Raw genomic sequence first — 21,841 nt, 5'->3', positions numbered from 1 at the left:
GCGCGCAGCGAACTTTCCCGGCGGTTCAAAATCCACCTGTTATTGCTCTGGGCTCCTTCGGAGAATGTTTACCCAACAACGTCCACAGCTCGTATTGCTTAAGAGCTGTTGAAACTATTATCAAAATGGCACAATATAAATAGAATCCAGTCATGCATCAGAACATTTACATGTCCGTTTCATAACTACAGCTCATATTACATAGGTACATATTACTAGGTCATATTACAAATAAACACTCTTGCATATTTAGACGGTCACACTCACACACACTACATGGGAAAATAAACTATCAGAGACCGGCCTTCTCGAGGTCTCGGCTCTTGGTTATGGCAAAGGGAAGCTCACATTACAACAGCGGTTCATTCATGATTCATCAGCCTGTTGCTGTTAAAGGAAATTAAGTCCTGTTCAGGCACAGCAGGGCCTGCTCCCAGATCTCACCCCCTCCTTCCCGGGCAGAGAGATGCCAGTCTGCTCAGAGGAGACACTGACACCAAAGGCATCTCCCCCGCAGCCACATGAGGGAGAGCGCAGCCCAAATCTGCCTCGTATTCAGAGGTGGGGGTAAACTCCAGTCCTCCACGGTAGAAGTACCTGCATGTGTTTATTCCACCCATTCACTGAACCAGCTGATTTCACACATTAGACCCCCTTCTGGCTGAAGATCTGTTAGAACATCCAAGAGATTGGAACAAATACTGGGGTTACCTCTACTCCCTACAGCCGGACTTTTCCTCCTCTGGTTATATTTGTAAGCTGTGTTGCGCTTGTGTGTTGGGCTGGGTGGTCTCACGGGTTTGGCACCGGTGCTTGTTAGTGTGTGGATGATGGTGTCGCTCTTTTTGTTATGCATCATGTCATTTTGTTTAAAGAACTTTGGGCTCAACTTTGAGAGTTGCTTTCAATTAGAGTGTATGCTGGATATCAACAATATAGGTTTATCATTAAATGTTTTCTGTTAATGTCTGTTAAATCACTAAAATATAAATGTAGATGTGCAGTTCTGATAGCATGCATATGCACAGCATACATTTTTTGGCACTGGGCAAAAAAAGATATATATACCAATGACGGAGTAGATGCCACATACTGTTGAAGCTCCCACAAATTTCTTTGTTGCATGGTGAAACAAAAGCAGGTAAACACAACATTTTAACAAGCACTGTCTTTGTTATAGATTTATATTTACACTGGGGAAACACATTCTGATTTATGTCCCCATTCTGATTTATCAGCTCACTGCTGATGCATGCTGCCAGTTAGAACCCACAGAACATGTTTAAAGTGCACATTCTGTTGGTTGGGCTGCCAAAGTGTAATTCCTAATTTTATCCACTAGAGGTCAATGTATGTCAAAAAACACTGACATGTGTCTGCCTACCTGGTCTTATTTCAATGTTTTGATTAATTACCTCCTAAAAGAGGACTATTGAACTCCACTCCTGGAGGACCACAGTGCCCGGAGGCTTACGTTTCATCAAGCACTAAATCATCTGATTCAAGTTACAGATGTAATTTCTGAATCAATTTAAATTCCAGTTCAGAAAGAGTTCTTAAAGAGAGATGAAAATCCCACTGGATCACAGATCTGCAGGACCAGAGTGGACATGTCCGGTCCGAAGGTGTGTTATCAGGTTTTAGGACTTTGAACCCTGAGATTGGAATGGTGCCTATCACAGTTATAATAATAGTTGTTAACATTATGATGTGTATGTAAACCACCCATTACAGTTGAATAAGGACAAAGATTCTGCTACAGTGTATAAAATGCTACACATGATTGTCATAGCGTAATTAATTTAGCATAATTTGACCTAGTTAATTATTCTGCCTCAGATTCAGTTCCACAACTGGACTTTCATGTTTGCTTGGGCATTAGTACTTGCATATGTATAGCTGTTGGTAGCCTTTTGTCCCCCCCCCCCCCCCCCCCCAAAAAAAAAATAAGCGAAGACCACTGCAAACAATGGACCAAGGCATCAGAGATGGACTTAAATAAAAAACACTTTTAATCATAAAAAGAGAGAAAGCATTGCCAAGTAACATACATGTTTGCATCTGGAAATAGCCTACTATCACACACACACACACACACACGCTGAGGATATTTCATTGTACCTGAATAGCGTTTGTAAAAGGAGTCCAATACGTGATGCGGGTCTGTTTCTTTTCTTTTTTTTTTTTAAAAAAGCTCATTCTGTGCACATTTCTATTGTGGAGCCCGGAGCTGGGCTGCATTCTCAGAGCTGCTCTGGGTTTCTGTGAGGGAGAGAGAGGGGCCTAGGGCCTCTGAGTGGACACTACGACTGACAGGCCACAGGAAGCAGGTGGCGGAGCACCAGGGGGCGGCAGGGATCCCGCGCTAGTCTTCCTCACCCTCTGATTCGGACTCTGCAGGAACGAAAGAAAACACGCAGGGCAGAGGTTAGCACTGCCCCCCTGTGGTCAGATCTACAAACTGCAGCACGAGGAGGTAAAGGAAAATGTTCCTGGTAGCAATAGTGAAACTATAAACAGCTCTGCCACTTTAGGGGAAAAAAATATAGCTCTCACCCCCATTTAACACGAATCTACCTGATAAGCATTAGTGCATGAAATACGAAATGGAAGCGTGGGAACTGCATTGTGGGTTGTCTGAGTGTTTGGGGTGTGTTGCTGCAGCGGAGAATGACCCTGCTGATGCTGGGATTACCTTCCTCTGCATTCTGCAGCCACTCCACAAACTTCTTCATCTGCTCCAGAAACACGCTCTTGCCTTTGGTGGCGTGGGTGTCCTTGTACCACTTCAGAATGGTCTCTTCACTCAGAACATCAGCTGGGGGCACCGACACAGGACGGACAAGGGCAGAAAAGGACCATCATTAACATCAATTTGTTATTATTATTATGAACTGGAAGGGCAGCGTGTCACAGTGTGGGTGGACGCAGAGAAGCGAGAGGCTGACCTTTGTAGAAGAGCACCACGATCTTGGAGAAGGACTTCATGAAGTGGATGTTGTCGTAGCAGTACTCCTGAACCTTCTGCAGGAGCACGAGCTCCGACTGGCCCTGAGTACTGAACACAGCCAGCAGGGGGGCGTAGTGCTGCAGAGAGACAGCTCCTATTGGTCAGCGTGTGTCCTATCACAACGGCTACATTTAAACAGACCACACCCTCTACAGCTAAACCTTCTTTCCTCAGTAGTTTGGATTTGATCCATGACTTTATTGCTTTGATTGTAATTCATTTTAACACTTCAAAACAGAACAATTGTTCTTCACAATAAAAAGGGAAAGAGATGCAGATGCTCTTCAAATTCAGATAAAAATAGATAACGTCCCACACTATGACTGGTTGTGGTGTATTCACGTCCGTGTTTGGGTTATCATGGTACCCCCGTTGACCAGCTCCCAGCTTGACCGTCTGTGTTCTCTTCTATGCGGTCAGTGTGTAGGACCAGGTCGTACCTTCAGGTGTTTGAGCGCCTGCTCGGTGACCAGCTCCTCCTTCTTATTCCACTCCACTGCATTCATGAGACACGTCCACAGCAGCCCAATAACCGCATGCTCCTGCAGCTCATTCCTCTTCATCTCCTCCTTCACATACACCACCATCTGCAGAGAGAGTACACCACTGCATCACACACACCACCATCTGCAGAGAGAGTACACCACTGCGTCACACACACCACCATCTGCAGAGAGAGTACACCACTGTGTCACACACACCACCATCTGCAGACAAACCCAGAGAGAGCGGTGCAGTCCAGCCGTATTTGCTGGGAAGGACAGTTCTGCATATAGGTGTAAAGGTTTACAGGTGCACAAGTGTACAGGTACACAGTGTACATATGTATAAGTGTTCAGGTAAGCAGGTATACAGATGTATGTGTGTATAAGAGTGCAGGTAGACAGGTGAACAGCTATAAAGGTGTACAGGTGCACAGGTGCACAGGTGTAAAGGTGCACAGGTGTAAAGGTGCACAGGTGCAGTACCTCCCGGATGGGACAGTCCTGGGACAGGCGCTCCTGCAGCTCTTTCTGCAGTTCCTTCCGGGTGCCCAGGGACTGCTGGAGGCGCAGGAAATCGGACAGCTCTTTCAGACCTGCCTCGTTGAAGTACCTGGAGAAATGCTCCACATTCTGCTTGTTGGCTGGGAACAGCTCCTGAAGGGGACAGTACAGCACAGTCAGTCCCACAGACTACCAACCAAGCAGTGCACTTCAGCGGAGAGCAGTGTCCATCCTCAGTGCTAGCACCTGCACTAACCTGCATATTTGCTTTTCATGACTGATAAAGTTGCCAGTTTTAGTAAGGATCCACCATCATCAGCTGACTCATTTTTACCTTGACGCTGGCTAATCTGGGAGTGTTACTCATCATATTCAACAGCTTCCATTTCATGAACAATGGCATCAGGTTATAGGAAGTCATTTTGAAACCAGAGAGATTCAAGAGACTAATTTTAATCTAAAATATCTTAAATGTCTCACTAGCAGCCGCTTGTCCAGGTTGGCCTTCCGCAGGGCGGAGGTGACGGCGTTGGCGTCTTTCTCCGCGATCCACGCTTTGAACATCTTCACCGCAAAGGACGCCGAGATTCCTGTGCACGTGTGGGATGGGAACATTACCGCGGAGACACTACAGCAACAGCCCGCCACCATGGAGATAATACAGTGAGGAACGTCACCATGGTGATACCATAGAGCAGTGTGTCACCATGGATACTGCAGCACAGAGTCATCTCGTTTAACTGCCATGATTTGGAACCATGCACAGTGGTACAATGGTGTACAGGATGATACGAACCAGAGCGTCACAGTGATGTCATGATACTGCCAGTTACAATGTTACAAAGGCTTTCCACTGCAGTTTCCCCTCCTGTGAAGGATGTGATTTGATGGAGGTGTGGTCACTGTGGTGTTTCTCTCATCTTTTACATATATATATCCCACATATGTAACAGTGGGGGGGGGGCAGATTTCCATTAGAGGCTAAAGTGCATACAGCCACGCAGTATGGTTTTCTTTCATTTTGATTTGATGTGAATCATACAAGAGTTAGAACTATCACACATGCACATATATCATGAGAACATCATGGATGATAGAAAAACATCTCCCATAAATACATACATACACATACACACACATACTTGGCCAACCACAGCCTTGGGTTACTGGCACAATGGCAAATAGACAGTGCACACACACTGACCCTGGATCAGTGGTTGTGTGTCATACAAAACAGTTATAATTTGGAGTAGGAGTTTGGTAAGCTGATCCCGGATCAGCATTTAGGGGCACCCTAAGCATGCTGAATATGCATGTGACAGACCTTCCTTGACGATGTTGTCGCTGAAGAGGCTGGTGAGGATGGGGGGGGGCAGGGTGGTGTTGGCCAGCAGGATGCCTGTCAGCATGGCCAGCTTGGTCTGCTCTGACTCGCTGAAAGCCTTCAGGAAGAGCAGGAGCTGTGCAGGAAGTGACACACGCAAACAGGAAGTGACATACATATACAGACAGGAAGTGACATACATGCACAGACAGGAAGTGCAAACTACGCAGGCCAATCAGGGAGTGAAAATGGGGGATGAATGAGCTGCATTAAGCAGTCTGTAGTTACCTTCTGAATCATGGAACTAAAGCTTTCTCTTTCCCATGCCGAGACTACATTCATCAAGGAAAATGATATTTCAGTGATGGAGAATACATCACTTCCTAGATTTATAATTTAAATATTATGCAGGAGGGATCATTTGCAAATGGGGATTAACTTCTCCCATTTGTTTCCCCCCTCTTTTCTCTTTCAAAAATCTCCACTGGGTGTCACTATTCTACTTGCTTCCAGAGGGACGCCACATGTTTCATTTCCTTTGCACGCAAGGTGACACAGCTTCCCTTTGAAAAGTTGTTGAGTGGAGCATATTGCCTTTTAGGGAGCATTTTTATGTATGTCAGATGGAAAGCATAAGACACATCTCTCTGTGTGACTTCAAGCCAACCAATAAAGAGCTCAGCATGTGACCTCATGTGAGACATGCCCATTATTACTGGAATTTATATGGCAATGTCCTTTATGCAAGGATACAGTGGAAATGCAAACTGTGAATATGAGAGTGTATTCCATATCCCACAGCTTACAGCAGGCAAATCACATTGGGCCAGACAGATCCATTTCAACCAATTAGCACATATCACGCAGTAACTCCACTGGAAATGATGATATCATACTTAAATGGCTGCTATCCGTACCCCTGAAAGAACAAACAAACAACAACAAAAAGTTTACCTTCTTGACCTCCTCTTCGAAAGCCTTCTCCAGATACTTGTATCTCCTGATGAGCTTGTTAAAGACCTGAGGAAACACAGGGAAGGAAATCAGCTCCTGCAGGCTGCAGTTACCGCCATGCACAGCCGCGCATTACAGCATCGCATGTAATCATGCGCCATTCCCACCCGTCCAGCTATGCTGCATAACCCTGCCGCGCTCTGCGCAGGAGCGGCGGGGGCCAAGCGGCCCGGCCAGAGGAGGCTCCTGAGAGGAAACTCTCTCTGCTTCAGCTGCAGGGGACGTGGGTGGCGCACAGGTCGTTACTGGTGTTATTCACGTTAATCATGCAGAGCCGCAGGGCCTCGGTGGCCATTTCTGATGATGTCAGACCCCCTCTGAAACGTGTACCTCCTCACATGTGTCTCTGCGACGCTGTGTGTGGTGTTTCAGGGGTTACCCATGGGTTTCTGCTGTATGCTGTGCTGGACTTGGAACCCCAAAACATCTGAGCTTTGTAATGCTGAAAAGCTTTTAATATGCGTCCTGAGTAAAAGCAGACAGGTAAAAGGAAAGGAGAAAGAGGAAGAAAGAGAGAAAAGAGAGAAATATAGAGATAATGGCAGACAAAAGAGGGAAAGACAAAAGGAGTGAGAGAGAGGGAGACAGAGAGAGGGAGCACTCTGTTGGAGAGAGTTAATCCCCCAGGATTATATTAGAACGATGGCTCTCTGGTGACATGGTGGATATCCTCGGGGATTTGCAGGCATTAGCTGCACTAACACTGTTTCAGGGGAGTGTTTCCCTCCTGCCTCCCGTGTAGGCCTACCACTGACCCTGTCCAGAAACACGCCTGAGCACGGAGAATGCTGGAAAGCAGAGAGGAGAGGAAGACAGACAGACAGGGAGAGCAAATAAAAAGACAGACAGGTGGATGGACATGTAGAGAGATAGATAGACGGGGGAGAATAAGACAGAGGAGTTAGAGAGACAGACAGATGGACAGACAGGTTGACAGACAGAGACAGAGGGGGAATAAGACAGACAGATACAGCGACAGACAGATGTGGACACAGGTAGAGATACAGGCAGACAGACACGGGGAGAATAAGACAGGCAGATATACAGACAGATGGACAGACAGATACAGACAGACAGACAGGAGACCTGAGCGTAGCTGCGGATGGCTCCATGGTTCTCGGGGGCCTTGAACACGCAGTGATCGGTCACCTTGGTCTTGTCCCCGTCATCAATCCGTGTCCCCCCGGGGGCTAGAGGAAAGACAGCGGGGTGAAAGGTCAAAGGTCAGAGTGTTAAAGCCAGATCACTGTCGTATTACAGTGCACTTGCTGTCTCATATGAGGCCTTCTGGAGATCCCGGCTCTGGCAAACGTAACAGGCTAACAAAATAAAACAATTATTAGTAAAAAAGTTTTTCTTGAAGAAATGACAGGACGGGTATGAGCTATTAAAACCCTACACTTCTACTTTCTTGACAACGTCCACAGGTGAATCGATGTTCCCCTCTCAAATGACTGGTCAGTCTTGTGCCATGGCACTTCTTGTGGTTTTATGAAAGAGCTGATTGGATACCTCTCACTTCTGAACCGTGCACTGTCTGACCTGCGACAGCCTTCCCTTCTCCACAGGCCACTGTCTCCTGCGCGGGGCAGCCTCGGAGCTTTCATTAGGGGAGAAATGAATATTCACAGCACCGCGCAGCATCCGTGATGCAGAGCATTGCAGGTTTATCAGAGCTAATTTGCCGTATTAATCAGACGATGGAAAGGCATATCAGGCTAGCAGGGCACCCACCAGGGTTACGTAACAGTCTCACATTACCCTGTGGTGGGGGGTGGGGGGGAGGGGGGGTACAGAGAGTCACAGGGGAGCAGAGAAAATATGCAATGGGCACAATATTTCACTGGCCACAGGACATGTTTTATGGATGGAGGGAGTCATACATACGGTAAAGCAAACCGATCTGAATGAGAGAGAGACAAAGACAGAGAGGGAGGACACCTGAATGAGAGAGAGACAGAGAGGAGAGGCTAAAAAAGAGATAGCAGCTTCGGGATAGCTGGTCACACAGAAAAACCCACTCATACAAACAGGGTGAACTACATTCTAACACAACACAAGCCAAATCATATCACTGATGACAACACTTACAACAGCTCACAGCAGTGTGAAGTGGGCCCTAAAAGGACCAACTCTATGGAGTCATGAGGGTAAGGCATGTAACCTGAAGGTTTCAGGTTCAAACTGCTTCCATAAACATCTGCCTGAGTAAAAGAAAAATATGTAAACATAGTTTATGCAAGTCATCTTGGATGGGGCCTTCTGCTAGGCAACCACAAGAACAACCAATTAGAGGTGGTCTCTCAGCCTGTTATGATCCAATGGGATGGATCCATGAAGGAGAGAAGTCTGTGAAGATGTCTCCGAGGACTGTCTCACGTCCAGCGTTTGGGCACAGGGGAGGGGCACATAAGTAGCAACCAAGAGCAACAGAAAAAACACAACAACAACAACAGGTGCAATCTGAGATTGCAGCCTCCTGCCCTCTCCCCCCCTCTAGTGGTGGAAAGTGGTAACGACCTGCATGCAGTTTGACAGGTACACTGAGACAGACTGTATTGAGGCAATACCCTTGGTGTAAGGGTAAATATTCTTATTCAACTGATCCAAAAAAAGACTGTGGACTTGTTTTCTTTAGCTCTGTTCATTATCTGTGCACATGCTCTGGAAGCAGGTGCACTGAGAGAGAGAGTAAGCAAGAGAGAATGACAGGGTCTGTCAGAGAGAGTCACAGAGAGCGACGGTGAGAGGCCGAGAGAGAGTGAGAAGGCAGCGAGAGAAGGAAAAGGACAGGGAGGGCGAGAGAGGGCAAGCGAGAGAGGGAAAGAGGGAGAGAGGGAAAGCGTGCCAGAGAGGCCGCTGTTCCTGTGAGATCGCATTTGCACTTCATTAGGCAGAGTCTGGTTCCCGAGGCGGAAACGCAGTGAGTAAATCGTACCTTCCATAATGACTCAACCTCACGCCTACTGTCCCGCTCCCTGACTGTGCCAACCGCAAACACCAGGCAGAAAACTTCCCTGTGAGAGGAAGACCCTCCCAAACCGCCTGCCGGCGGCCGACTCCAGCTCACCTGCACATTTACCTTCAGGTGAACCCATGATGAGATAAAAAAAAACAAACAACCCCTGAGTTTAAAGTCAGAACCAATCTCCGACCTCCTTGCTGCAGTTGAGATTATTTAATGCGAAGTTCACAAAAGGTGCTGTAATAATGCACTTCATTTATAATCATAAAGTCTTTCCTGGATCTGAAAGTGCTTCAAGAGGTGACTCAGCCTCCCCCAACAACGCTCCCACACGGGTGACACAAGGCCATCCTGTGTCCTAACACTCACCGCCTGTCAACCCCGCTGCAGCACTACACACAACCATGCTAAAGATCCTGTGACCCTCACTACCAATCAGTACGCTTTAGGAAACAAAAACCGAAACCAAGGTTCAGGTCAATTGTTGGTTTAAAGAAAAAGCCTCTCCATCTGAACTCCCATTGCTCCTCACTCGAGAGGTGCGGTTGGCTATTTTTCACCCCTCCAGTACAGTGCGAACGTGGGCTCTGTGTTTGATCCCCACGCTTTCAGCGGGAACCGGGTTCTGCTGCACTGCTGCACCCTCTCTGTGCCAGGCAAAGGCGGCTTAATCATTTCCTGTTACGGGCCAACGACAGGAGAGAGGTATTACCGCACGCAGGTCTCTGGGTTAATTTTGACGAACTTAACCCTTTCAGCCCAGTATGTCTGCCTGACTTCCCCTCTCTGCAGCGATCGCTCGACCAGCAGCTGCTGAACCACAGTATTTAAAAACACATCAGGCACTGCCACTCCCAAACATGCTAATACGTCGTACAATGAAATTAATTTCAAAACAGATTGTTCTGTATTTTATGCATGAACCATCATTTAGGAAAGCACCAATAATTTATCTATCTTTCAATACAGTCCATATATTTTTATATTCACACAGGCTTGTTATATTTTTGATTTTGCATATTTATACATATATAACAGACGATATATTTAGTGTACATATTAAACATATATTCAGAGAAGATAGTGATGCGTATTGGCAGATAACTTCCAGCCTCCCTCCTCCTGTAGCTTTATATAGGTGTGCTGTAAGCCCCTTAGCTATAATTGGTTTGACAGTGGGAACTTGGTCAGTAGATAGACCCGCCCAGCCAACAGCTGAAAACGAGTTAATACCAGACAGATTACAGATTACAGGAAGACAGAGAAACAACAGATTCCAGCCCTCTCACCTGGAAAGAAATAGTCACCCTTTCACCACAGAGTCAACGGAGTGACCCAGTCAGTCCCCCTGACTCTGACTCAAAGCAGAAACACTGCCAGTACAAACTGCCCATACACACAGCAGCGTGTTGTCTACTTCCTGAAACATGATCCTGTCTGTGATCAGGTGTCTGAGTCAGGTGGCTCAGTGTGTCAGAGGTCATGCTGACTCCTCTGCTGTGAAGCAGGTGAGGTGTGCGCACAGCCACTGCACAGGACACCAGCCTATCATAGCGCCATAGTTACCCACAATGCCTTTCTTACCATTGGGTACCATTGTTTTGGACTGTATGTATGTCTTTGGCGTGACCTGGCTGTGGTTTTATTCCCTCATCCTTTTGGGGTCTAACCTGTAGCTCAAACCACAGATTACATTCAGAACCCATGGAGGCCACTGCTTGGGCTGAAAGAACATTTGCATCAGTGGGAGTTTTATCCTGGCCGAAATAACGATTCAGACTGAAAACCAGCTGCATTAGTTTTTGAAAGTCAATGCTTGCTGTTGCTCTCCAATTGGCTGGCCTGTTGGCCTGCGTGTCTTCAGTGTTGTGACAGGAACTGTTTTTTACTCTTTACTACCTAATTACACGAGGGCTTCGGTGAGCTCATCTGAGGCCACAGAACCAGAGGAGTTTTAAATAAGCTGGTATGAAAGCGCAGGAATGAGGACGTCTGGATCCCGCACTCACAGGCCCACTCTGCAGTTTTAAAATACACCATGTAATATAATAATAATAATGGTGTATAACAACACAGCAAGAATGCTGTGAAGGGATTCCTCTAAAATGTGTCCTTTTCTGCCGCTTCTTCCAGGACAACATTACTGTGTTTCCAAAAACCAAAAACCCCCTTCTTTAGCATGTGTTGCATGGGCTAACCCTCATTCCCCGTATTCCCCCGGTGCGGAGTTTTCCCTCGCGGCTGTAATCCGGTTACCTCCCCGGGCTGAAGGCCGGATTCTCCCCACCCGCCGTCGGCTCGCGGGAGAGCGGTGGCATGGCACTGGGACTGTGCCTCTCTGCCACACACACAGAGGCCGATCCCTTTGATTACACGGCATTACCCCATTAATCTGGCTAAGCCCCTGCTCATCACTTTGCCCTTGCTCTCCTAAATAACACACCCGCCCTGGCCCCAGCCCCAGCCGCCCTGGAGGTCCGCCTGCCCTGTGCTCCTGTACCTCCTCCTGTGCTGATGTGAGCTCAGTAAGACTGTGAGCTCAGTGAGACTGTGAGCTCAGTGAGAGTGTGAGCTCAGTCAGAAGGGTAGTTCAGTCAGGAGGTGAGCTATGAGTTATGCTGGAGACTTCAGACATGGCACCCACTGCCTCTCTGATTGATGTTCTGCTCAGTATTAAAGGAAATGGATTTGGGATTGCTGCTGTCGTCTGTAAGGTGTGTGTATACACTTCAATTACAGAAATCATGGGGTGAGACCCAAACTTCAGAGCCACTCAGGCATGGACACACTCACTTTGGTAAAATGCAAAAATACACAAAAAGGTCAAACTGAATGGGAGCAGCTAAATAATGCAATAATTTACATGCTTATGAGCATGGATCACTAATGTTTGAACATACTTAAGAATATGAATCTCACTCATGTAAATGTTTAAGAATATCAATCTCACTCATTTAAATGTTTAAGAACATCAGTCTCACTAATGTGAAAATCCCAGAAGTGAAATATTCTAACTGTGTGGTCACTGAGTGAGGATCAGCTCTGATATACCACATTTGCTGCATGCCATGAGTGGTCTGTGAATTTGTGAATCTAAGGCCAGATTAGGGCTGCACCTGTGAAAGACAGAATGGAAACGATTTACACTAAAGGGGGGGGGGTCTCATGTCAGTCACTGTGCAGCCCCCACGTGGGTGACGCATAGCTGCCATTCTGCACCACAGGGATCACCAGACATCAGCTGAGGTAGAGAGCGAGGAGTTTGTCTTCCCAGTTAAAGTCTGAGATTTGGTGTTGTGCCAGGGCACCGCTGAGCATCCCAGCTTGTCATAATGACCCCCAATGGGGTGAAACACAGTTTAACGGCTCCTCCCAATCATGAGAGACTCACCGAGCATGCTCCCGGCGATGAGGATGTCGAAAAGGGTGTCGGCATAGCGACGGTAGTCGAGTCTCGACCCGGTGGCGTCCAGGAACTTGGCTACAGCATCCAGGTCCCCCGCGGCTTCGTTGAGGCCCGCGACGATCGTATCTCTGAACACTGTGGGCTCAAACTTCTCCTTTTCATCTGAAGGAGAGGAGGAGGAGGAGGAAGAGGAGGAGGAAGAGTGCGTGAAATCCCCACACTCACCCGCACTCTACCCCACAATAATCCCGTCACATACAAGTTACTGCTTAACATTTGAAGCATTTTCCCTCTTTTTTTTTCATCCTGGTTTTTGAACCACAAGGTTCAATAGCCTCACCTCATTGTTTACAACCTCTGCTCTCATTCAGGAGCACTGAGATCCAATGAATGCCATCCTCTGATGCACTCACACACAGCCACCACCACAAGTCCCACAGTGCATCACAGCGAGGCAACTACACAAATGAGGATGGGTCTCACTGACATCACTCTGGGAGCTAACAGACACCTGATCAGTCACTAGAGGGCGCTAATGGGCAGTGTGACACAGGGCTGGTGCGACCCACCCCATCCCAGCGGAACAGAGCCAGTTATCTTTACTGTGGACCTCCAGCCTTTGTGGCCCGTGAGGCCACAGAGGAGCCCTATAATTCTCCTTAAACAAACACGTTTTCAGGGAGACGTCAGGAAGTGCACAATGCACAGCACATAACTGGCCGTTACTGCAGCGGTGTATAAATGTGTACTGTATGTGTCTTAATGTGTCCAACAAAACACCATCTTTGGGGCTCACATTTAAATACTAACTGACTTCTGCCAGAAAACATAAGTCTCAGATGGTAAAACCAGGCAAAGAGGGGACAGGAGACCCTTAAATGTTCTAGAGGGGACGTTCCACTTTTGTCGGTAGCAGGAGCCGGTATGGTATTTGCGAAATGACATATGTCACAGTGTGGGGTGTTCTCAATCCCCAATACATACCAAGCAGTGTTAACCCCCCCCCCCCCCCCCCCCCTCTTGCACATGCTCACAGTGTGGTGGCCTGTTCACCTTTCTCCAGGGACACACGGGATTTAACCTTCCTGCCAAAGCCACACTGTTTAACTCCAAATTATCAGGACAGCCACGTTACACATAACACTTTCCTTTTTTACACATATATTTTACAGACAATACTAAACTGAAGTCACCAAACATTTACACACTTTTTTATAATACAAGGAAAATAGAAGCAAAGACATGAAACGATCGATTTCTATTATCTACAGACATGAGCTGAACACATCACTGTGTCATTCATAAACTCAGGAGCTACAACAGAAAGGTTATCAATCTATGTACAATTATAAAGTGACTTTACCTCCTCTGTGTGTATGTGTGTGTGTGTGTATGCCCACACATGCAGACACACACACACACACACACGTCCACATTGTACCATGTATATATATAGCTAGACAGATAGATTGATCTATCTCTGTCTGTCTGACCTCATGCACATTGACAGACTGTTCTGTAGTGGCTCTTTCCCAGAATGCCTCCTGGTAATGCACATAGAAAACCCTGCTATTTGAGACTTGGCAGGTGTCCAGCCCTGCTCTGTGTTATGCCTGGATGTTCCAGAAACAGCATAACATCTCTTTAGTGATGTAATACTATGTTCAGAGTGTTGTGTATTAGACCTCTGCAACTGAAAACAGGCGATAGAGATGTAAGAGTCAGGACTGTGTGTGTGTGTGTGTGTGTGTGTGTTTTTAAACATGACTGTGTGTGTGCGTGTGTGTTGGGTATGATGAGGTGGCATGATTATATTGGATGGGGGAGGGATGGATTGTGAGATCCAAGGGAACTCTCACAAATCTATTCTGTAAGCCTGGTCTTCAACATGTACAGTGATTACATCATTTCGCCTTTGCCCTGCAGGTAACACCCCCCCCCCCCCCCCCCCCCCCCCCAGTCATGTCCGATACGGTCAGAGCTACGAGGGAAACACAGATCAGTGATCAGTGGAACTCACCCCTTTTCCTGGTCTTGAACCGCTGGCCTGTTAGCACTGGCTTCTGTTGCTTACCGGTATTCATAAAAGTCCTGGAGAAACACAAAACCAGACGTCACCACACTGGCTTCTGCATCTGCTCTCTGCGGCATGATGCTGAGCAAATACATCCTACCACTTACACCCAGCTCACAGTGGGACTGACTCCGATACACATCACTACACAGAGACTACCATACATGTTTGGGAATCATGTAAACTGTGCATTGTGTAATCTCCCCTAAAGTTTGGATAACTTACCCAAATAAGCTTTTTCATTCATTTATGAGTTTGCAGGTATTTACCTATTTATTTCCGATGTTTCAGATGGATACGTTGTTGGCAAAAATTCAGCCTCACAAACAGTGAAAGAAAGATGGCTGTAACAGACAGGTGGGAATGTAAAAGAACAATGCTGTATGATTACAGATAAAAACGAGGTTCCTTAACAAAGACAGGGGACACAGATAATAGCAAGGCAATCACAGATGAAACACATCTCCTTCAGAAGAGTAAAAAGAAATGTTTTAAAATGTTTGAAATTACTGATTAAAAAAAGAATAGCACAGATAACCACTGAAAATTCTGAACTTATGTAATGATTTGGAAGCTTAAGTTTAGATTTATCATTCCATGAAAAAAATGAACATCTTTTGAAAGCTGCTGTGATTGTTCTTCCATGCCAGTGTGCACCTGTATCCAAGCCTCTCCTCTTATTTTAAAACTGAAAATATTATTACTTTGTCTATAAAGATTTGCTGCATGGATGGATCCAGCTGCTATGGCCTGTTTCACAAATCATGGAGACTGTCAAACTGGTGTTAATGTGTAGAAGTGAGAAGAAATGCTTTACCTCATCAGTTAAAGCCAAGACAAAGGGCAATGACAGCTGGGATTGAATTCCACTCTTAACTCTAAGGGTGCTTTCACACCTGCAGCCTTTGAATTAAACCATAGTGCATTTGACCCCTTGGTTTGGTTCATTTGCGTAAGTCAGAACGCAGTAATCGCACTCAGGTCCGCACCAAAATAACTGGCCCCAGACCCCCCAAAGAGAGGTGGCTTCGATCTGCATCATCTGGCAAACTCTGGTGCAGTCCCACCGGCGAGAAAGCAACCCGAACCAACCAGGACCAAAACACTTAGCTGTCCCTCCATTGTGAAATTGTTAAGTGGCACGTTAATCTATTTCCGGAACATAAACACCAAAGTGACCAATGAGGGAGCAGTCTGCTCTTCCTTTACAAATTTTGGTCTGTTTAGAAATAATGCCATGTGTAACCGAACCGAACCTATGTAATTATGCAACATTGTACCAATTTATTCCCTGCTGCGGACCAAAGCAATCGCACTATAGGTCTGCAAACACCCTAACATTGCACAATACTCCAAACAGCCAGGCCCAGATCCAATGCAACCTGGCCCATCTTCAACTTTGAAAACGGATGCTCAGATTACTTCATTTACTTGTAAACCATTTCAGTAACCCTGGCTACTGCTTAACTTTGTGAAAGTGACAAGCAAAAAAAAAAATCCTTCAAGAATGTTCCAAGGCTATCCTGACATTAGCCTGAATCAGACTGCTGTCAAGATACCAGCATGCAGTTAATCACAAAGAGTGTCCTTTAACCAATGCCTAAATTATCAATGTTTGAAAGAAAAAAACAGTTTGATTGAAAGGTAATGATATACATGCTGACCAGCTGTGAGTTCTTCGTTACCGTGGTGATTAGGGTGGAGCGTTCTGACAGCGCCGCCGCTCGCTAAACTCGTGCTCGCGGCTAAATATAGCGGGGCTCATCCTGGCCCTGGTGAGCGCGTCTGGGACGGGTGTCGTATTACAGCAAGGGCACGGCCAGCCGCCGCCAACGCCACGCTCGCCTCCCGACGGCTGGCCCACACCGCTCGCCTCACCGAGCACGCTTACTCACTCGCCACAGACACTGATCCTGGGTCAGCACTTCTCAACACTCACATGCCCTGGACTGTCACAAATACCGAACCTGGGACAAGCTCCGGCCTGAGATCGGTCTACAGTCAGCTACTCCGAGTCTGTGCTGCTAGACTTTCCTTTCTCACCGTCCCAGACAGGACTTCACTGGCAGGAAACCAGCTGGATAAGTCAAAACACAGAGGCTGCAAAGAGCTCCCAGTCAGCACACTTCCATAAGAGGGCTTATTCAGTATCAACATCTCTGGTGAAACCCTGCTGTTAGAAACACACTCCAATAAGGTCAATTAATAGGTAGGTACATGGATAGATAGGCAGACGGTTAACCATCCTGTTAAAGAGATTATTTTGACTCAAGTATTTGACTCTTTCTCCTTCAGTCGATCATTTCTAGCAGAATTACCTTTGTTTGATTCTGTGATTAATGCAGGTGTTTTCTTTCTTGCGTCTGATTGTGGCCCCTGCCTTTGTTTTCAGGAAGGGACGCAGACAGCACATTAATGTCCTCTAACTAACTGGAGTAAAATAACTCACATGAAACTGAAAGGTCTGCCAGCACAATGTCTCTGAATCATTCCAACAACCCTTACCCTTCAACATGAGCAGAGTTCTCACTGGCTTCATCTGTACCCCTCAGTACATATCTTCTCATCATGTTTAAGGACTATAGCGTATTAATACTGGCATCTTCAGGGTTAGTTATTTTGCACTTCCATAAATGAGCTGATTGAATGTCATATCTTTCATTTTCTGGAATATATAGATTTCATAAAATAGTAATATCATCATCAATTGTCATTATTCCTTTATCCATTATCAATATTCATTTACATTTACATTTACATTTATTTATTCATATAATATTCCATCCATAAATTTACTGCATAGTATTCTGAAGCGTACCAATGAAATATTACGTTGTTAGCATGCACGTTGTGAGCCAGGGTGGAGAGTCTTGAGAGATCTCACGCAGCCCGTGTGCCACAGAGAACCAAAGAGTGTATCTCTGTGTGTCGTGCGTTTGCAGCATGGCGTGTTACAGCATTGTGTGTGTCTTCACTTTTCAGGGCGTCATTTAAAAAAAACACACATAATACAAGATTACACGTATAAATACTTATTTTAAGGGGAATAACCGAATAACCGTATTGACACTTTGTTCCTTTGAGAAGTTTTCGGCTGCACGCGCAGACCTCTCAGGAATAAGAGGCATCGTAGCATCACTGTCCCGGGAACACAACCTGCGCTCGGTCTGCAGCTCTGGTATACCAGAGTACACCGCGGGGAAAAATATTCCCACCGTGCGATTACCTCCGAGCCGTGTCAGAAATACCATCTTAAATGATGGGATATTCGTTTCTTCAAATTGCAATCGACTACTTGTATCAGGATTCAGGAGGTAAGGTAGAATTCCCTCGAAGAGGAAAAAATCGATGCCATAAAAAGGCGTCTGTCCAACCTGTATGCCTGTATGACACATAAAGCATAAAAAGTAAGGAATACTTCATGGATATTATTGATCTTTTGTGTCTGAACACAAAGAACAATCTCATGTGTTATTTTTAAACACAATGTGGACATTCTCGCGTTGAATCCGTTACAATGAAAATACCAAAAAATAAAAAAGGAACAGGACAAAACTCTTTAACTAATGAGTCATTTCTGTCCTGTACTGTAGGCCGTGACTCACTCGGTTTCTCTCACTCAGTCTCGTACAGCGCGTACCCCTCTCAGCAACACTCCTGACACCGTCACGGGCTTCCGACGCTGCTCCCACGAGCACCCGATCGCACCGGGGCCCCGGGGGGCGGGGGCTGCAGTTTTCGCTGGGTAAATTAACTGCAAACATGATTCACCGGGCGACCGCGCACCTACACAGATCGCGCAGTGGAGAGGAGTCAGAGTCGTGCATCACCCCGGGGAACAATGGCGACCCATCTCTGTGATGACAGGACATGTTTCAAGGGCCCCTAGGAGCGGGCGCGTGATAGTTTGCAAGCTCGTGACGCTGTGACAGGCATCATCCGATTTTAACAAGTTCGAACGCATCTCCCGGGTAAAGTGCAGCAGGGAAAGTCGCCCTTGATAACGGTTTTCTCAGCAAACACAATTTAGGCAGAAAAACAGCCTTGACACAGTCACACACAGAACTAACGCACTAAAACACTAACACACGGGTTATAGCCGACACATCGACCTCTGTCCGCACGCGGTGAGAAGACACACTCATAATGAGTACACAGTAAGCACACAGCACACACACGCTGTTTATACACGCACACCATGTACTTATTGAGCGTAACAGACACCTCTAATAGTACACAGTGAGCCCGCATCAACCTCGCAAGCTGTCCTGGGTGTTATTTGTTTTCTGACTGCTCTTTCTGGGCAGCTGTTTCTCAAAGGAAGCTCAGAGGCACAGAGGCGTCTGCAGCCGGCATTCACACTCAAAACAACGTTCGTTTACTTCTGGTGACTTTAGCAACGTTCCCACATTCATTACTAAAAACGTCATTCACCGTTTCACATGCAGGGAGCAGACAGCGTCCGGGCTGCCAGCCCGTGTTGACAACGTTCACGCGCGCATGCAGTGTCCTGAAACATTTCACGCGGGCGTCCTGAATGTTTCCTGCGAATCACGTGTACCTGACTCTGCTGCGCGCTTTCCGCACCGACAGACGCTACCTCCCCTTCAGACTAGCCAATCCCAATTTACAACCACGGATCAAAATAACAGAGCCCTCATGAAATTCCTGGAAACAAAGCAGCCGCGCGTGGACTAAAAACAGAGTCAGACATAGCAACCCCGATGGACCACGGTTCAGCCAATTTCAAGATTTAACAGTCCAAAAAAACCAATGTTTAGATAAAGTGCGCAGTGGGAACGTGTATTTTCAGCCACTTGTCTCCCGGTGCACTCCGGGAAGGTGACAAATGTTAAACATTTAGACCTGCAGCAGATATACAAACCGGCCGACAGTGCAGAGTGCGAGCTCTGCCTCTGTTAAGGCATACCCAAATATGAACGCGCGACGCAGCTCTTGACCGAGCGCCAGCGCCAGACCAAAGCAGGTCCGGCACTGCTGCGTGCACTCACAGCAGACGTGAAAGGATGGCACTCAGGGAGCCAGGTCTCCCAGCCGACCAGATAAACACCCGACGGAAACTGTGTCAGGGTTTGGACGATGAGAGCCGAGAGGGGAGGGGGGAAGAGTAGCTGGCTCGCCATGCATCGCAGCCTTTTAAAGCGCTAATCGCGCTCCAGCGCCAGGGGCGAAATATAGTACGCGCCGCACAGTCATGTAGCACTAATGTAAAGCTAATTTTAGTGACCAAACAGTCAAGCACACTACTCTTCACGTTGGCACAACAGTAACATTATTCGATCCCAACCCCCTCGCCCCCGACCCTCACTGAAGCTGAATCGCGCGTACACCTTTCCCATTTGCGGATGACTGACTGTCCCGCGCACGTGTCCCACATAGCGCACCCCAGCTGGGGTAACAGACCATGTCGCGTGTCATACCGGGTTGCATTCCATGGTATAGGGCAGCCTGAGCTGAGCCACCGCTTGAATTTACACGCACTGGAGCACGCAGGCAGGCACAAAAGAGTGGTCGTGCTTAGGCGCTCGTTTCAAATCCCACCGAGCGGTAGTTACGGCGGTGCCAGCTTTAGCAAAACGTGCTGGAGCTCTGTTAATGACTTCAGCTGCCTTGCTCTTCAGTAGGTCTCGTATGAACTGCTTAAGGAGTGCGATCTTCAAAGTGGGTGTCGGGATGTGGCAAGGGTATTTCGGATTTTAGTTCGCAGTGTCACAGGTGCGTGGCAGCAGAAGTGGTAGAGAAAACGGTAAAATGTTAGTTTTCAAAGTTTAGTTGGAATTCAGTCCAATGAAAAGCGCTGAAATGCATCAATAAGAATACCATCTACTTAACGTGCACGAGCGTGAATCACTGACGCATTCCTTCACTTTCCATAAAGTCCGCGTCAGGCAGTGTCGCGAGCGATCAGATTTTATTAGAAAGCAATCACTTCACCCTATCAGTCGACAAAAAAATGTCACAGCTCTGTAAGTGCTGCGAAAAAGATTACATAACTTTGCGGTTCCGATCCGGTATTGTACATGCTGGGATAGATGGGCTACGCAATCAACAGCTCTGATCGCAGGAGTGAATGTGCCGAGAGACCCCAAACCACCGACAGGTTCACACTAGCAAAGGAATTCAGCTGTCAAACTGAATTTCTGACAGCTACTTCAGCAAACCTGTTTTAAACCCCATTTTCCAAGATAGATATTTTTAACGTTTCGCAAATTAGGTAAAAGCGGCTAATGGTTAGACTACACAGGAATCGACGAGACCTTTTGATTGAAGCCTGTTGATTTATCGATTAGTTTGACTATTGCTGGAATATCAGTGTAAGTGTGTGTCCGACTCTAAGCATTGCTTACGGTACGCAACACATGACCGACGAAGACAACGCGTATAAATCAAAACTTCTCAAACCTCTAAACTCCATTTTACAGTAAGTCACAGCTCGGAGTTGGCAACAATATCCGTCGACTAAAACAAACTGCATATCGTATTTAAGTTACAGCAAATTGTTCATAGCCTGCTCCAACACTGCGCTTACTCAGAGCTTCAGCAGACAGAAATCTCATCAATGCATCAACAGTTTAAAAGCCGCAATTCACCACCGTGTCGGTTACTCCCAAATTGTACAAATGGCAATGCAAGAATCGAAGTGGATCGAGGTTCCTTACCTCGCTGTGGCTGCCGTTGTACCGAGGTGTGTACAGTTGACAGGTAACAGGCGAATTTGTATGGTCAGAGGTGGGGAGGCAGCGCTGGATAAAATACAGCGGGCATAATCCGTAGCGGTGGCTAAACCGGGGGTAACATGTGTTTAAATCATAGTTTTACCGGCAGTAAATGCATAATGTTTACAATATCATATTTATCATTAATACATATTTGTCACTAACTAATGCAAAGAGTTGGAATAGATCTTTATACTGAACTGTGAAACTTTCACTGACCACAACAAATTAGCCACCCCTGCCCGTGTTTACATGGAACATTCCAGACGAACGCTCCTCTCGCTCAGTTACCGTGTTAAAATCCGCGCGGTCCTGTAGTGGTCTG

The 21,841-nt window shown here is 46.7% G+C and overlaps 1 protein-coding gene across 1 annotated transcript; it reads right to left on the bottom strand.

The window, feature by feature from the left end:
* Nucleotides 1-2,193: 2,193 nt before the first annotated feature.
* On the bottom strand, nucleotides 2,194-21,511 carry bzw2 (basic leucine zipper and W2 domains 2). The gene is made up of 12 exons (XM_036515671.1): nucleotides 21,460-21,511; nucleotides 14,726-14,796; nucleotides 12,691-12,867; nucleotides 7,421-7,524; nucleotides 6,275-6,340; nucleotides 5,321-5,456; nucleotides 4,477-4,586; nucleotides 3,979-4,149; nucleotides 3,451-3,597; nucleotides 2,949-3,087; nucleotides 2,696-2,818; nucleotides 2,194-2,394 (listed from the first exon to the last, which is right to left on the bottom strand). Exons 2-12 carry the CDS (start codon nucleotides 14,787-14,789, stop codon nucleotides 2,366-2,368), a joined length of 1,266 nt encoding a protein of 421 aa, XP_036371564.1. The 5' UTR covers nucleotides 14,790-14,796; nucleotides 21,460-21,511; the 3' UTR covers nucleotides 2,194-2,365.
* Between the last annotated feature and the right edge of the window lie 330 nt (nucleotides 21,512-21,841).

The sequence above is a fragment of the Megalops cyprinoides genome, chromosome 21 (genome assembly GCF_013368585.1).
Source record: "Megalops cyprinoides isolate fMegCyp1 chromosome 21, fMegCyp1.pri, whole genome shotgun sequence".
In the NCBI taxonomy this organism is placed as follows: Eukaryota; Metazoa; Chordata; class Actinopteri; order Elopiformes; family Megalopidae; genus Megalops; species Megalops cyprinoides.
Note: the sequence above shows the minus strand (reverse complement) of the source record. Positions and strands in the feature narration are given on the sequence as shown.

Excerpts from the sequence above, each read along its gene's own strand:
- bzw2 (XM_036515671.1), bottom strand. The coding sequence starts at position 14,789 with ATGAATACCGGTAAGCAACAGAAGCCAGTGCTAACAGGCCAGCGGTTC. Across the intron at positions 4,150-4,476 it reads ACCTGGACAAGCGGCTGCTA|GAGCTGTTCCCAGCCAACAA; the intron begins GTGAGACATTTA and ends TGTCCCCTTCAG. Across the intron at positions 2,395-2,695 it reads GCTGCAGAATGCAGAGGAAG|AGTCCGAATCAGAGGGTGAG; the intron begins GTAATCCCAGCA and ends TCGTTCCTGCAG.